Below are 16,563 nucleotides of genomic sequence, written 5' to 3'. Positions count from 1 at the left end.
CAGGGGGCACCTGGGGAGGCCCCATCACTCGTGGCTGAATAGGGGGCCCAGACCCGGGCACTATGACCCCTGGTGGGTTACTAGACCCTGCACCTGGCGTGTTGAAGAGGTTGCGTGGATCGTAAACCGGAGGGAGCCGAGATTGGGTCTTTTGATGCCTCCTTCTCATGACCTCATTGGACGCGTTCTGATCCATCGTGAGTTGGAAGGACTGCGCCTGGATCAACTGAGTTTGGGCATCGAGAGCCGCCCTCTCCGTAACCATCCTGATCCCTTCCGCTGCAAGATCCTCCTTAGCTTTCACTAGATCCAATTTTAACTGTGCCACCTCCGCATCATGCTGAGCTTGATCCGCCGGGTCAACCGTGGCGGTTAACAGGGTCGTCATCTTGTCCGTGAGATCCATCAGCACCTGAGCCGGAGAAGGCACCGGGTTTCCCGCTCCAGCAGCGGGGTTCTGAACAGGCTGTGCACTGGCCATAAAGATTCCCACCCGGCTTGGCGGCTCAAATAGGTCCGGAATACTGTCACCATCGAAACAACCCATGAGCCTGCCATCTTGAAGTTGATACACCGAGTTTGACTCATCGGTGGCCGACTCGCCGTCAGAGCCGGCGGCCGTCTCATCACCAGATCCAGATCGATCAGAGAGTCCTCCATGGATACACCCCACAAAAGCATGCCTTAAGGCAGGCCGGGCCCGGGCGGGTCGTGCACGCTGAGCCGTCTCGATGAGATCGGCGCAGAGATCCGGCTCAGGGCCCGGCTCATCAATCTTGCCAATGAAAACATGAATTCCGCCAAAGGGGACCCGGTACCCGTACTCAATTGAGCCGGCGTCGGGGCCCCAGTTTGCATCGTCGATGTAGAGCTTGCCGCGACGACTCTTGGTCATCCGGCCCATAGCGTATCCCTTGAGACCTTCGAAGCCACCCTTCAAGAACTCAAATCCACCGTGCACCGGCCCCACGGTGGACGCCAACTGTCGTGGAATTGTCACGGCATATGTCCTTGAGCTAGGACTTAGTCGTGGAGCCATCGCTACTAGGAAGCTTGAAGGGGTTAAGCGGGACAAGGAACACAAGGGTTTATACTGGTTCGGCCCCTTACGGTGAAGGTAAAAGCCTACGTCCAGTTTGCGGTGGTCTTGATTAGGGTTTCGATGACCAGGGAGCTTAACTGCTATGCCTGGCTCTCGACGAGATCTTTTCTGTCCCTAAACCTCTGCCGGGTCGTCGCTTTATATAGGGAGGCTGGCGCCCAGCAGCTCTCAAAGTCCCGGCCGGCTCATAAGAGTGTCCGGCTCAGACTCTTAACTATTCTTGCCTTACACTACAAGTTCTACCATAATAATGATTGTAACTACGGGCCTTAAGCCATATCCGGGTCTTAAGCCCGTCTTCGGCCCACCGTCTTTAAGCTTGGCGTCGGGCTTCTGGCAATGACCATTAGAGTAACCCGGCCTCTTCTGGCGGGTGACTCTAAGGTCTATATCCTCAACACCGCATGATCTACACCAGTAGATGCCCTCCGATGATGGTAGGCGCACCATCGGGATAGGTATCAGACGTGATAGATATTATTCCTACCAGGGGACATCGCCATCCCCACACAACCCCAACCAAGACGGCAATCTAAACAAAAACGAGAGTGGAGTCCCTCCCGCCGGTGAGGGGCCAGGGTCCTTCGCACCTCCACGACCAATTTGACTAGCGAACATGTGTTCTATGCCACTAAAAGTACACCATTGGATTAATGAAGTTTCTAAACTTACATTTTTTGTGGCATGATTCACATGTTTCGTTAAGCAAATTGACAAATAAAAGCAAATTGAAGACATAAACTCATGTGCCTGCCTTACAAATCTGGATGGACGTGTGTTTCCTTACCGAGTTACCATTTTAGGTTCATATGTACCCATTTACAAACAAAAATGTAGAGAAAATGGATGGCGCTGTACTTTTAAAACCAAGGCAGTTATTTTCCATGTTCCCGGCTATTTAAGAGAAAACAAGCAAACACCATAATCCTAAAAATATATAATGTTCTATACATAGTTATGCAGATTTATTGTATTTTTCATGCATAGAAAAAGCAGAAGGAAGAAAAAGTTCAATATATCTCAATGATAACGTTGAAAGTTTGTACCCCCGAGCAGCAACTCACATAGATATCTTGACACACAAAGTAGAATTTTTTTTACCCGTAATAAGTTAATGATCTAGAGTGTCGATTCTTTTATAATCAGAATTTGAGCAGTAGCAAATTTCTACAATTTCAACTTTTGATCTTGACACACAAAGTAGAAAAATTATTACCCTTAAATCCGTTCAATTTTGTCTGAGTTTTGCTTCAGTACACCCCTCTAGAATTTTTTACAGATTTCGATACGGATTAAAGGTGGACATTAAATGTTACTACCCCTTTAATAAAAAAAGGTTTAAATTGTTCTGATCTCTTGTTTGATCCATTGAAGGGATAAGTATTAGAATTAGATGATCGTGAATGTACGAGAATACCCTTTTTAGGTATGGTTTAAGATCCGCCCAAATTTTTAGGGGGTGTACCGAAGCAAAACCCGTTCGTCCATTTCTTTGGGATTCACGCGGTGCAACCCGGTCGATTTTTTGTAAAAAAAAGGAGGATGAAAATCCATGTAACTGAAACACAGCAAAGCTGCTTTTTTCAAATAATACAAACACCACCATTAATTGAGTAGCAGCAGCACTCCACTGGGGAGGAAACGTTCACATCACTCACATAGGCAGGCGGGCACATCGTACACGTACATGCAGAGAACGCTTACTCACTGCACATGCCACACATATTCCGGGGAGCATGAGCGCACGCCTCATCACACTGCTATAAAAATACAGTACCTGCTCCTGCACAACTGTAGTACAAGTATACTTCCAAGTCGCTTAGTAAAACGAACGGGCGTACGTACTGTACACGATTTTACAAGAGAGAGAGAGAGGGGCCGGGGAAAGCGGCTAGCACCACTCGTGGGGTTAAAACCCCAAGAACAAGGCCAGCGGCGGCAGCAGCCAGAGCCAGAGCAAGCAAGCAGCCAGAGGAGGAAGGAGCAAGCAAGCCGAGCCCAAGAAAAGCAAAGCCAGTCCGAAGCAAGCAAGCAACCAGCTGTAACTGCAGCTCCGAAGCAAGCAAGAAAGGAGGCGGCGGGCATGCCCCTCTCCGGCGGCGGCGCTCGGATCTGCCGTGGGGCGGCGGCCGGCGCGCGGCGTTAGGCCGTCGGGAGCTCGCGGCCGCGAGATCCGACTGGGCGGCTCCTCGGATCGACTGTTTCTCGGCTCCGGCTGCCGTGACGGCGGCGCCCCCGCGCATTCCGGCGCCCGGGGATCGGGGTTTCTGCCGCCCTCGGAGGCGGCAACTTGCGCGGAACGCCCGCGGTGATTTCCCGGGGAGGAAGGATTAGGAAGCGTGACTGCGCACGGCAGAAGGGGTCTACTCCCCTCCCTTCCCGTCCCTTCCATTCCATTCCATTCCCTGGCGAGTGAGTTGGCGAGGAGGAGGAGGAGGAGCCGGGAAAGCGACGGGTTTATTAGGGAAGGCGCTGTGATTTGGCCTGAAAAGGAGGAATCTTTCCTCCGCTCTCCCCTTCCCTTCCTTCCCCCGCCTCCGCCCGCGCACGCTCTTTTATTGCTGCCTCCCCCTTCATCAGATCGGTCTCTGATTGCCCTTTTTCATCGCAACAAAAAATGAGGCTCTCGTCGCCGGCGGGCGCCGTCCTCCCGGCCCAGGCGCCGCCGTCGCCGGAAGGTACGGTATTCTTCTGTCTCCTGCCCCGTCCGTGGGCTGCCGCCCATTACTGCTGCTGCCCTCGCTCTTCATTTATTCGCTGTCCGTGTGATTTGGAGTTTGTGGGACTAGCAGTACTGCCTTGTTCTCGTTTGTGCTTGTGATTTTTTCCTCGGAAGCTCTCTCGACGGATTGATTATGGCCGTGTGATCAGGCCATCGTAGCCCAATGCGTCGAATTCGAGTCTGGAGTAATATTTGGATTTGTTAGGGGTTGCTGCAATCGACTACATGAAAATGCTTCTTGTGTGTTTTGGGGGTACTTTTATGCCTGCGAAATTTCAGTTCAGTACTAGTAAATTTTTTGGAATGGAATTTCAGTTCTGCAATCTCGCCTATTCCCCATCCAATTTCCTGCTCGATGTGTTAATTCGTTATTTTTTTACTGAAATAAATATGTGTATTTTCGTCTGAAAAATTGCTGATTTTCAAGTAAGATGAAAAAGAAATTAATAACCTTAGGCCACTAATTAGAAGTTCATTTCGTTGCATGCCCGCCTTTTTGAAAAATCTCTAAGACCAGCACATGAATTCAGAGCTGTTGCAGCCCCTAGAGCCATCATTATCTGTTAAAAATCAGCACTGACATGCCTTCTGCTCATATGATTTTGTCATTACAGTTGCTGAGGAGCACAAGTGCCTGAATTCGGAGCTATGGCACGCTTGCGCCGGCCCGCTCGTCTCCTTGCCCGCGGTCGGCAGCAGGGTGGTGTACTTCCCACAGGGTCACAGCGAGCAGGTTGGTGCAAAATTCTGCCTCCAGTGCAAGGAACTTTGCATGATCCTGAATCCTAACCTCCGTCGCCGAACAGAAAAAATCTGGCTTAATTATCTCAGAAACCGTTTGCTTTCTTTGTCTATGTAGATTATTTACTGGGTGAATTTCTGTCTCAGGTAGCCGCATCGACGAATAAGGAGATCGAGTCTCAGATCCCCAACTATCCCAATTTGCCTCCACAGCTTATCTGCCAGCTGCACAATGTGACCATGCATGTAAGTGTGGAGATTTGGAGCACATAGTTTTACCAGCTAAGTAATATCACTGCTAGTATCTTTTCGTTTGATCATTGGTTTTGTTATTACCTTTAGGCTGATGCGGAGACGGACGAGGTCTATGCGCAGATGACCTTGCAACCACTTAACCCGGTAATTCATATTTACCATGTGCCATGTGCAAGTTTTTTTAACTCAGTATCCAAGAGAGTAACTTTAGCTTGCTTCTCTTTTCAGCAAGAGCTCAAGGATCCGTATCTACCTGCTGAATTAGGTACTGCAAACAAACAGCCAACGAATTATTTTTGCAAAACATTAACTGCGAGTGACACAAGCACGCATGGCGGCTTCTCTGTTCCCCGGCGAGCAGCTGAGAAAGTGTTTCCTCCGCTGGTCTGTGCTGCTTCCCTACACTTTCCAGCTTGATTTTTGAATTTTACTTGATTTCATGGAGTGAACCGAATCATCAACTCTTCTTCTAACTTGCCTGTAACTCTTTGTAGGATTTCACTATGCAGCCTCCAGCACAGGAGTTGTTTGCAAAAGATCTTCATGGCAATGAGTGGAAATTCCGTCACATCTTTCGCGGTGAGTAGTTCTCATTTTCTGATATCTTCTGAAAAATTGTGTCAGGGAACAATGTCAAGCATGACTCCTTCTGTTTACTCAATTTTCCCCCGGTGAAGGTTTATCTTAAGAGTTAAGAGAATGAAGAAGGTTACTGAAAAGCTCTTATTTTGCAGGTCAGCCAAAGCGGCATCTTCTCACTACAGGCTGGAGTGTCTTTGTAAGTGCAAAGAGACTTGTCGCTGGGGACTCTGTCCTATTTATCTGGTATGTTCATTGTTCCAACACTCAGATGATAACTAGGCATCCCTCTCTCCTCGATGTCTACTCCAGCACACAAATTTTCATTGGTCAAATTTGTGTATCCCCTTGAATTTCCAGGAATGACAACAATCAGCTTCTTCTGGGAATTCGCCGGGCAACTCGGCCACAAACTGTCATGCCATCTTCTGTCCTATCTAGCGACAGCATGCACATTGGTCTTCTTGCTGCAGCTGCTCATGCTGCTTCAACAAATAGCCGGTTTACAATCTTTTATAACCCAAGGTAAAAAAAATTGTATGCATATGTTTGTTTGGTGCTTTTCCTTTCTGAATGCTTTTAAGTTTAAACCCTTCTGTTTGTGCAGAGCCAGTCCTTGTGAGTTTGTTATACCACTTGCCAAGTATGTAAAAGCCGTGTATCATACCCGTATATCGGTGGGGATGCGTTTCAGGATGCTTTTTGAGACAGAAGAATCAAGTGTTAGGAGGTATGCCAAATTAAACTTTGATGTGCTTTTCATATTTTATTCTAGACAAGTTGCAGCAAGAAATGGTATTAACTATTAGCAGTCTTACCTAAAAATCATTAAGCTGTCTAACCAGACTGATTATTCTTATTTTTCAGATACATGGGGACAATTACAGGAATTAGTGATCTTGATGCTGTTCGTTGGCCAAACTCACATTGGCGCTCTGTAAAGGTATATTTATGGGCTAGCAATTGTTATTGCCTCCAGTCAAGTCTGTACATGAACATCGCCTGTTGTTTACCATGTACTCCCTCTGTACGCTCTTATAGTTCTTTACGGAGGGAGTATCATGCCAAGTTTTTGTTAGACAAGATGACTTCCTATAGATATTGCTTGCTCTTTCTTCGTACCAACCTCACAGTTTAGCATGACAGAAAAGTTTGTCTATGAAAAATGCAGGTTGGCTGGGATGAATCAACTGCTGGAGAGAGACAGCCAAGGGTGTCACTTTGGGAGATTGAACCCCTGACAACTTTCCCGATGTATCCTACTCCTTTTCCTCTTAGACTGAAGCGACCTTGGCCAACAGGCTTGCCTTCTCTGCATGGTATGATGGACAGCTGGTCTTTAACTAGCATTCTTAAATAGCTATGCTTGAATAATTGTGTAGTATGCTTTCAGTATGGAGTGTTATACATTATCTATCTCTTTCTGTAGGTGGTAAGGACGATGACTTGACTTCCTCGCTCATGTGGCTTCGAGATAGCGCAAACCCTGGCTTCCAGTCGCTGAATTTCGGTGGTGCTGGTATGAATCCCTGGATGCAGCCAAGGCTGGATGCGTCGTTGCTTGGTCTACAGCCTGACATTTACCAAACGATGGCTGCGGCTGCGTTCCAGGACCCAACAAAGATGTCTCCCACGATGTTGCAGTTCCAGCAGCCACAAAACATGGTTGGTAGAGCTACGCCGCTTCTGCAAAGCCAGATTTTGCAGCAAATGCAACCTCAGTTTCAGCAGCAGTCATACCTTCAAAACATGAATGGCACCACTATCCAAGGCCAGGCTCACTCTGAGTTCCTTCAACAGCAGCTCCAACGTTGCCAGTCCTTCAATGAGCAGAAGCCACAGCTTCTCCAACAACAAGAATCAAATCAGCAGCAATCACAGGGTATGCAAGTCCCTCAACATCAGCATATGCAACAACAGAAGAATATGGCAAACTACCAGCCAGCATATTCTCAACTCTCCCCAGGTCCTCAGTCATCTCCTGCAGCACTGCAAACAGCCTCACCGTTTTCGCAGCCTCAGAGCTTTTCGGACACGAATATGAGCTCATTGTCCCCATCTGGTGCCCCCACCATGCATAATACATTGGGGCCATTCTCATCAGAAACAGCTTCACACCTAAGTATGTCAAGGCCTACTGCGGTACCTGTCCCTGACTCATGGTCGTCAAAGCGAGTTGCAGTGGAGTCTCTGATTCCTTCTCGGCCTCAGTCTACACCGCACATGGAACAGCTATCCTCAACACCACCAAGCATACCTCAAAGCTCTGCATTGGCGCCACTTCCTGGAAGAGGTTGCTTGGTGGATCAAGATGGGAGCTCTGATCCTCAAAACCATCTTTTGTTCGGCGTTAATATAGACTCACACTCACTTCTGATGCAAGGAGGTCTTCATGACGAGAATGATTCGACGGCAATTCCCTATTCCACTTCCAATTTTCTGAGCCCTTCTCAACATGATTTCTCCTTGGATCAGACACTAAACAGTTCAGGATGCTTGGATGAGTCGGGATATGTGCCATGTTCACACACCCCTGATCAAGTGAATCAACCACCTGCAACCTTTGTGAAGGTGAGTCGCTTTCTCGATACGACACACAATCATGTTACTTCTTCCCTGAAACTATCTTGCTTATTTCCGTGAAACTATGTTGCTTCTTTAACAATATATAGCTACTGTCCGTTTTGCCGATTTCTTGACTATCAATAGAAAGACATGCCTTAAAATTGGTAGAAACACACCTGGTGCTATTTTTACTCAACTTTTGGAGCATTGACCGCACACTACAACTAGATGCAAGAAAAAGAATACTCTGATATTTTGGTAAATTGTCCATTACCGCATTTGATGTGTTTTTTTTCTCCACGTGAACATCGAACAGGTTTACAAATCTGGAACCTACGGAAGGTCGCTTGATATCACCAAGTTTAGCAACTACCATGAACTACGTAGGGAACTGGGGCGCCTATTTGGCCTTGAAGGCCAGTTGGAAGACCCTATGAGATCAGGCTGGCAGCTTGTATTCGTCGACCGGGAGGAGGACGTCCTTCTGGTCGGCGACGACCCTTGGCAGTAAGTTCCTTGACCGCCCCGACGATGATCTGTCACTTCATTTTGCATGCTGTTCTTTAACAGTAGTGCCGCGCCTTCCAACTCTGCAGGGAGTTCGTGAACAGCGTGTCCTGCATAAAGATCCTGTCCCCGCAGGAGGTGCAGCAGATGGGCAAGCAGGGCCTGGAGCTGCTGAGCTCGGCCCCCGGGAAGAGGCTGGGCGGCGGCGGCGGTAGCAGCTGCGACGACTACGCGAGCAGGCAGGAGTCGAGGAGCCTGAGCACCGGGATCGCGTCGGTCGGCTCGGTCGAAGTCGAGTTCTGAAGAGAGCAATAGCAAGGCCCTCGGGTTAAGGCTAGCTTTTCGGGTGTATGTTTCTTCAGCCTTTTTTCTTTCTCTCCTAGTTTTCGAGACCCCAGAACTGGAAAGCAAGCACATAGACCATTCCTAGCTCTTTTAAGTCATGTACTACCGTCTAATAATCATGCCATGTGATCTCATGTTAAGAAGAAGTAGGAACTGTACCGTGATCCGTAAACCCCCCCTTTTGGTAAGCCTGCCAAAACTCTCTTCTGTGGAATACTCCTACTTGCTAATCCTGTGAATGTAGGCTCTCTAGTCATCAATTCCCTTGTCGTTGTTGCGATTGCCTGTCTTGTTCATGTTCTGCATTGACATTGCATTTTTGGGTTCCACATGCATCAATGGCAATACACCAGAGTTCAGTTAGTAGAGTGCATTGATCTTCATGGCCTCACTTCCAGTTCCAGATGAGTAGCACCCTGGAGTTGCCACCATTTGCTGTTACTGGCATTTGCCAATCAGAAGTGGCATGTCCATTTATTTACCTGTAGATGTAGAAAGGCTCTGTTGTGCAGGACCTTGGTCCATGGGTGGGGTGGATAGGCCCAAAGATGGATGGACAGAGGCCACCTTTGGGGGAAGAGGAATGTATGTATGTAGGCATCCACCCCATCATTCCCTCCCTTTTGAGGCTTTGGCTTTGCACGCGTGGAGCTGGACCAGCACCAGAGCAGAGCGGCACCCCACCATGTGAGGGCTACAGGTCCCATCAGACTCACTCATCCCCTTGTGCCAATTGCGTTGCAAAGACTGAGGATTTCTCTTTTGAAATTAGGAGAATAGGAAAGATGGATGATGTGATGCGATGTGATGTGATGCCCCTCCATCCATCTGTCCATCACGCTCCCATCCATTTCTTCGTGGTGCTCCCGATCCATTCCCCAGGTATCCGTCACGCCATCGGTCTATCTATCCATCTATCGCCCACCTGGCTCGATGCTCCTCCCAAGGGGCGCCGTGCATCGTCGCCTCTTAGTACGACGAACCTCACCTCGGTGGGGGTTTATCTCCGGTCGCTGTCGACGGCACACGTGGTGGTGGAAAGCGGCGGCGGCGTGCATCATGGTTGCACGCACGCATCCATCTCCATGTAGACGATGGAGGGGGGAAATGCCCGGTGACATGCGCGCACCAGCACCGCCCGGTCTTTTCTCCGGCGATTCGGGGCATCGCGTCCCCACGCCGATCGGCTGAGGATTCCTCCGTCGCGCTCAGATCTCCGGCCGGCCCCACCGCCGGATCTCGTATTTTTCCTTCCTTTCTTTCTTTCACGTCAAGATGAGGTTGAACGGAGAGTTGAAACGCGCACGCAAGTGGAGCGGAGGCGTGTTATCCGCTGTCGCCGTTGGGGTCGCCGTCGTCGACAGTACGGCGCCCTGCTCCGCAGGGGTGACAGACAGGAACCGGCGGCCCGGCCGTGGCCAGCCGAGGAGAATCTGTCGCGCTGCCTTGCCTGGTGTTTTGGTTAAGGAAACAAACTGCACGCGGGGTCGACGCGACACGACGATGATGATGCCCAGCCGCTGCTGCTGCTGTTTTTTTTTTAAAAACTTTCGATCTATTCATGTTCAATCATGTCAGTACAACGAATATCAGAAATAATAAAAAATACATCCAGATCCGTAGACCATCTAGCGACGACTACAGGCACTGAAGCGAGGGCGCGCCACCGTCATCATCCCTCCCTCGCCGGAGTCGGGCACAACTTGTTGTAGTAGACAGTCAGGAAGTCGTCGTGCTAAGGCCCCATAGGACCAGCGCACCAGAACAGCAACCACCGCCGATGAAGAATAACGTAGATCGAAAGAATCCAACTTGTATTTTATCCCTTTCTTTTTCTTAACACAGTATAGACTAATAACGCGCTTATATAGACGCGTATAGACTCATCGCTATAAACGCACAGCCTACCTCTATGAGCACGTCTAAGAAACCGAGCCGGTATATTATCTTCGGGTTTTTGACTAGGTCACCAAAGTGCCCCGTAGTTGACGGAAACATCTCCTCACACTCAACGCACATCGCCAAAAATGCTAAAAATAAATTCAGGAATAAATAAGGGCACTAGGTCACGTTTTTTTAGGACAATTACATTCCCCCCGAACTGTAAATCACAATACTTGCTCACCGCCTCTTGGATGATGTACCCTTGATGGTTGAGAGACTTTGTCCCATGATTGCGGATGAGTTCGTCACAATAGGGCTAGAGATTCTTGTGCTCATGGAACCAAGAATGGCCATTGGACCAAAATGTTGTGTCCTTTTGCTCCCTGCCATGGACCAGATTCAGGTTACCGGCCAACCACACATTGCACAACAAACTCGTCCACCTGCATTTTGAAGCATTTTTCTCTACCCTTCTTCTTTGGATCGGTACGCCAATCCTCTGGATCAAGGCCATCCTCGTCGTACTTGTCCTGCTTTGGATGCCCGATGTACGATTCCGGTCGTTGGGTGTGCGTGCCCATCTGCTAGGCGTGGATCTTCAACTCCGAGTCATCCACTTGTCCGTCCTCGAACCAGCCTCAGCCTCCGCCTCCGTCGTGGATCATCTCAAATAAGTGCCTGTCTGCGCTGTCATACGTTGGCTCGCCTAGTTGAGAGAAGCAAAAAAAAGAGCGGGCACCGAGCTGATCCACACCCGACGTCCGCAACGGATAAGTTGCGGCGATGCCTATTCGACGAAATGGGGCAGCGCCGCGTTGACGTCGACGCAATACACACGTGCCCGACGGCAGAGGCCGGGGAGTGCCGGCCGAGTTGCTTGGCGGCGTAGAAGCAGGGAGGCTGATATTGGTCCTACTAGGGCGGCGTGTGCATGGACGGAGGCGGTGCCTTGCGTTCTAGGTCCCACCAGACACCTGTACCCGTCCCCGCCCCCGCTGCCGCCCTTCTTTTTGCCGGCCACCCCGTCCTTTGCCTTCACTTTGAGGCGGCGGGCTTGTTGTGTTGCCGAGTTGATCTTCCGGGCAGCCACCTCCTCTAGACCCCCACCTTCGTCGGCTTTTGGCAACTTTTTGTACGGGTCTATGCGGCACCGCCGCAAAATGTGCAGGCCAACCTCGGTTTTGGCTGGGCCGGGGTGTATGAGTCCTACATGGCGAAGATCCAGAATGTCGGTTACATTGAACAATGTCCGGACAACTTGGTTCGATGCTTTCAGACGTCGTTTTGAGGGTCTGCATTGGAAATGCCTTAGCATGTTTGGCTAGAATGAGGAAAGAGAATGGGAGTTTACACGCGGGAGTTTAGTAGGGGATTAGGCGTGCGAAGTTGAATTTTACTCTTTTTTTGAGAGTACGCCTTGGCGTACATAGCTTTATAGAAGACAGAATTTAAGTTACAAGAAACTACACTCGCTGCGAACAACGAGCATAGCACAACACCGCAAAGCAAGCTACAACACAAAGGACCTATCCTAATCGAAACTCAGCGTCGCGTCTCGACCGACGCCGAACATCTCCGAAGAACACCAACTTCCGCAGAGCTTCACTTGTCGACGCACCATCCACCCTTATCGCCTAAGAGGAAGTGGCAAGTGGTTGGTAGGACTCGATCCGGTCCGAGAAAGTCGCCGTCTTGGACACACCGGCGACGGGCGTACATAGCGCCGCAGAGGATCAAGGAGGACAGCGGCGAACACCGGAGGAGAGCGACGAGGAGCCGGCCATGTCTCCAAACACAATGCTCCCAGTAGAGAAACGACGTCGAAGACGCCGCCATTGTGTCGATCCAACCGAATCGAGGCTTTCGCCCGGAGACAACCACAACTCCAGGCGAGTGAGGGAGGTGACGAGCACATCACAACGACGCCTCCAAGGAGGGGAATGGCATCCGCGGGTGCCATCGCCGCCGGCCCGACGGAAGCCGTGCAAGATTTTTATCCGCGCGTCGCACCTCACCACACCATCTAGAATTGGGCAACACCGTCCCAGAAGCTTCACACCGCCGCCATCGCAGCACTTCGCCGACGTAGCTGCCAAGCCGAGGGCCATCGACCGGACGCACAGCAAGGGGAACACCAGCCACACCATCAACAACCCCGCCTCGACAGGAACCGCAACTTCTCCGCACCTCCGGCAAGTCCAGGCCGCCCGCAACAGCCATCGCCCACTCCAAGGGACAGCCTTGCGACGACTGTACCCGCATCTCGACGAAGCCAGGCTGCACCGTCGGAAGAGCATCCCTGCTCATCACGCCGAACAGAAGTGGCCGGCCGCTCGCTGCTCGCCAAGACTCCATCTCGGCCGAGCCTCACAGCGCCGACTCCAAACTGGCCGCGGACTCGCACTTCTGCCACCGAACGGCGCCGCAACCAGCCAGCCGCACCCTCGCCTCGCTGCCGACTCCTACAAGGCCCGCCGCACCGCCATGGCTCTTGCTGAGCTCCGGCCGCCACCCCCATCTCCGGCCAGCGCAGATCTGACCGGGCCGAACCCCGCCACGAAGCGAACGTCGTGCTGCCACCAGCACGCGCGCTCCACCGCGACACGCCTGCACCGGCCAGCAGCAGTGCCGCCACTCACCGACGCCTGCCAGCGCGCCCCGCCCGACGCACCGGCCACCGAGGTCCGCCGTTGATTGAAGAAGAGCCCCCCGCGGCCTTGCTCCAGGGAGGCGAGGGAAGATCCCGCCGCCGCCGCCGGCGGCGGCGGGAGGGAAGGAGGATGGGGTGTGGGGGCGGTGGCTAGGGTTCTTGCCCGCGGGGGGGGGGGGGGGGGGGGGGGGGACACGGGGCCGAGCGGGGGTCTCCGTAAGAAAGTTGAATTTTAGTCTCAATCCCATGTTTGGTGTGTGGTGTGAATTAGTAAAGGGAATTTGAGAGAAAATAACTTCCCACATGTATTTTTTTTCGGGGAAAAAGGAATTCTCATTACTCAAGGAGGCTTCTCAGCGAGAGCCAGGTTTACAACAAAGTCCATCCCGGTAGTAAGCCAGACTACTGTGCGCGGAGTGCTACGGCCATAGGCGGCCAGCTCATGACTAATCCTGTTCTGCAGACGGCTACAAAGAGTAAAAGAGATCTCCCTAGCATCGCTTCCAGCCAACCTACGAATCTCCTTTATAAGTGCACGATGTGACGATCTATCCATCTCGCGTGCTGTAATCATCGACACCGCCTCCGCGCTATCCAACTCAACCAGAATAGGTAGGTTAGATCGGTGCAAGGCCAGCTCCAAGCCTTCTCTGCACGCTTCTAGCTCCGCCTCTAAAGCGTTGTCGCATGTACGTAGCTCCCTACATGCGCTGTAGATGATCTCGCCTCTGTCATCACGCAGGATCATACCTCCTCCCGCCGCATCTGTGGCCGCTATGTAGCTCCCATCCGTGTTCAACTTAACCCAGCCCGGCTGGGGCGGTACCCAGTGTGAAGAGATACGTGTGAATTGGCCTCCTTAATTTGTTTTTCCCATCCCACCTCAATTCCCTTAATTACCCTCCAACCAAACAAAGAATTATATGTCACGTGCCCCTTAAATTGCCATTTCCAACCTCTAATATCCCCCAAGCAAACAGGCTTAGTGGTCAAAGGTTATATCTTCGAGACCAAGTCAATATCTAAAACATCACTCAGATGTGAAAATGGATAGAGTAACAGAGTAGAGAACTGCACTTGCCATTTTTGCCCCCAAAAGGAAAATTTGACAATCGGATTATAGCCTCTTTTTACTTTCTACCCGAAAGCAATTGTTTCAGGTGCAACTTTTTACACATTTGAATCATCCGCCACATGGCTAGTTACCCACCTCCATAATTCATACGGCAAAAAGAGCCACTAACTAAATGTCAAACAGTATTGACTTCGAGTGTGAAAGCTTGCTTCCTTTGCGGCGCCGCTCTGTCCAAATCTACACCCCACTCAAAGCTCGCTTTGCACAGGCATAACAGGACCAGGGAAGATAACAAGCACAGAAATGCAGTAAAAGTAAACCCAACTTCAACTACCAGGCCTCTGTGCTAACGAATCGTATAGGACAGCTTGATCACACCATGTACTCCCTCCGTCCGAAAAAGTTTGTCCTTAAATAAATGTTAGTGCTAGATATATTCATCTGAGGGACAAGCTTAGAACAAGCTTTTTCGAACAGAGGGAGTATATATTATCTTCCAAAGCACAGGGTATATCAACACTGCTTATCACAGTCCTAACTGATCAACACTGCTTATAAATCACACGATCAAGCGGACAATCTCAACATGCCGCAAAATGATTTCCCGTGTTTGCCGCACGAGTATAAACTCTAATGACCACAACATGACTGCCCAGCAATCAGAGTCGTAATCTCTAATGACCACAAAATGATATATCTGGCTCTAACCTGTCTCAGCAGAGAGAGAAGATAATCTCTCGTTTCCTTGACCGCCTCCTCCTCGTCGCTCGCTCGCTGTCGTCGTCCTGGAAGGCCGTACCTGTCACCGGACAGGGACCTGCATGGTTCCGTCCGCTCCGGAGTTCCCGGCTTAAAACAATCGACTGTACCCACATTATCAAAGGGCACAGAAAGTGAATGTGAGTGCAATAATGCATCTGCTCACAAGCTCATTAAGATGCCAAGGTCACTAGGTCAGGACTTGTCTCACTTGGTGTGAAGTTTCTTCTTTCAGACTACATGTACACGGCTACACGCACTCGCTGTATGTGAAGCTTCACTTGTCTGAAATCTGAAATAAGTTGAGATCTGTCAGCAGACGGTCCAACATTGCGAACAATTATGCATGCATGACCCAATTAATTGGAGATGCATGCATGCTTCTGTCCCTACTCCACACAAAGGTCGCAGCTTCATTTCAGATTAGGTCTGCTAATTCACTGCAGAGCAGGTCCTTGCTTGTTGTGTCTAACCAACTACTGGTACTTCCACATAGTGCTACTATAGTACTAATCTCCTTTTAAGAGCATGATTAATAGTACTGCCAGTTGATGGCTATATGGAGCTGGCATGTCATCTATGGCCATCCACTACAGTCACGCAAAGCTTGCGTATCATTGCATTGATAGAAGAAGTTAAGAGTGAGTACAGGGGGTGGTACAACACATGACACAAGCGCGGGAGGCGTGAACATGACGACCGGAGCAGGAGGACATGAGATGCTCAGCCCAAACAGAAAAGAAACACGGCTAAACTCGCCACCCTGGGACACAACCCAAACCAAACCAACAAGAGGACCAACATCATCAAAACTACCGCCAAGGACACCCCGAGCATACAAGACGACACCTTCATGAAGGAGAACGACGCCGGGGCGCGGTCGCCGTCCGATCCGCAAAACCGGACCTAGGGTCTCCCTTGATGCACGAAGAGGGGCACAGGAAGCGGCCATGGCAGCGCCTTCAAGAAGGAAACGGCACCCGCGGGTGTCGCCGCTGTCAGCATCGAGAGGTCGAGCAAGGATTTCGCCCTGGCCGAGTCTGAGCAATCCCAAGCCGTCGGAGCAATAGTCAAGGAGGAGGAAATCTGGTCAGAGGCCGGAGCCGCCATCGCAGGAAGGGGAGCAACGCATGCCGTTGAAGGAGGCATCGGGCGCTGCCGGAAGAACGAGCTAGCGAACATGGGGAAGGGCGGACGGAGCACGGAGATGGGCAGCCATGTGGAAAACAAATGTGTGTGCGTGTGTGTGTGTCGGGGAGAGGGGTGCAACGGTGGCCGAAGACCCGAGCGAGCGAAGATCCGAGCCGTTGGGACCGGAGCAGCAGGGACTACAGTGCTCTTAGCACCTGTACAAGGTGGAGCATGGTGGGGGGGACAAC

The 16,563-nt window shown here is 50.8% G+C and overlaps 1 protein-coding gene across 2 annotated transcripts; it reads left to right on the top strand.

Annotated features, from left to right (window-relative positions):
- The first annotated feature begins 2,895 nt into the window (after positions 1-2,895).
- LOC109742440 (auxin response factor 17) lies at positions 2,896-9,076 on the top strand. Of its 2 annotated transcripts, none has more exons than XM_020301522.4 (14): positions 2,896-3,780; positions 4,439-4,557; positions 4,713-4,811; positions 4,908-4,964; positions 5,049-5,204; positions 5,315-5,399; positions 5,555-5,645; positions 5,760-5,924; positions 6,007-6,129; positions 6,267-6,342; positions 6,571-6,718; positions 6,829-7,970; positions 8,281-8,471; positions 8,561-9,076. In XM_020301522.4, the coding sequence occupies exons 1-14, from the start codon at positions 3,720-3,722 to the stop codon at positions 8,772-8,774; spliced, it is 2,727 nt and encodes a 908-aa protein (XP_020157111.1). In that variant the 5' UTR covers positions 2,896-3,719; the 3' UTR covers positions 8,775-9,076. The 2 variants fall into 2 exon arrangements, with proteins under 2 accessions (XP_020157111.1, XP_073361333.1); XM_073505232.1 differs by having other exon boundaries at positions 4,439-4,561; positions 4,717-4,811.
- Positions 9,077-16,563: the final 7,487 nt, after the last annotated feature.

This window comes from Aegilops tauschii, chromosome 7, assembly GCF_002575655.3.
Source record: "Aegilops tauschii subsp. strangulata cultivar AL8/78 chromosome 7, Aet v6.0, whole genome shotgun sequence".
Taxonomy (NCBI): domain Eukaryota; kingdom Viridiplantae; phylum Streptophyta; class Magnoliopsida; order Poales; family Poaceae; genus Aegilops; species Aegilops tauschii.
This window is presented reverse-complemented; position numbering and strand designations above follow the sequence as displayed.

Bases quoted from the DNA above. Each gene is read 5' to 3' on its own strand.
- LOC109742440 (XM_020301522.4), top strand. From the start codon at position 3,720: ATGAGGCTCTCGTCGCCGGCGGGCGCCGTCCTCCCGGCCCAGGCGCCG. The intron at 5,400-5,554 runs GTGAGTAGTTCT...CTTATTTTGCAG, and splicing joins ATTCCGTCACATCTTTCGCG to GTCAGCCAAAGCGGCATCTT. The intron at 7,971-8,280 runs GTGAGTCGCTTT...AACATCGAACAG, and splicing joins CACCTGCAACCTTTGTGAAG to GTTTACAAATCTGGAACCTA.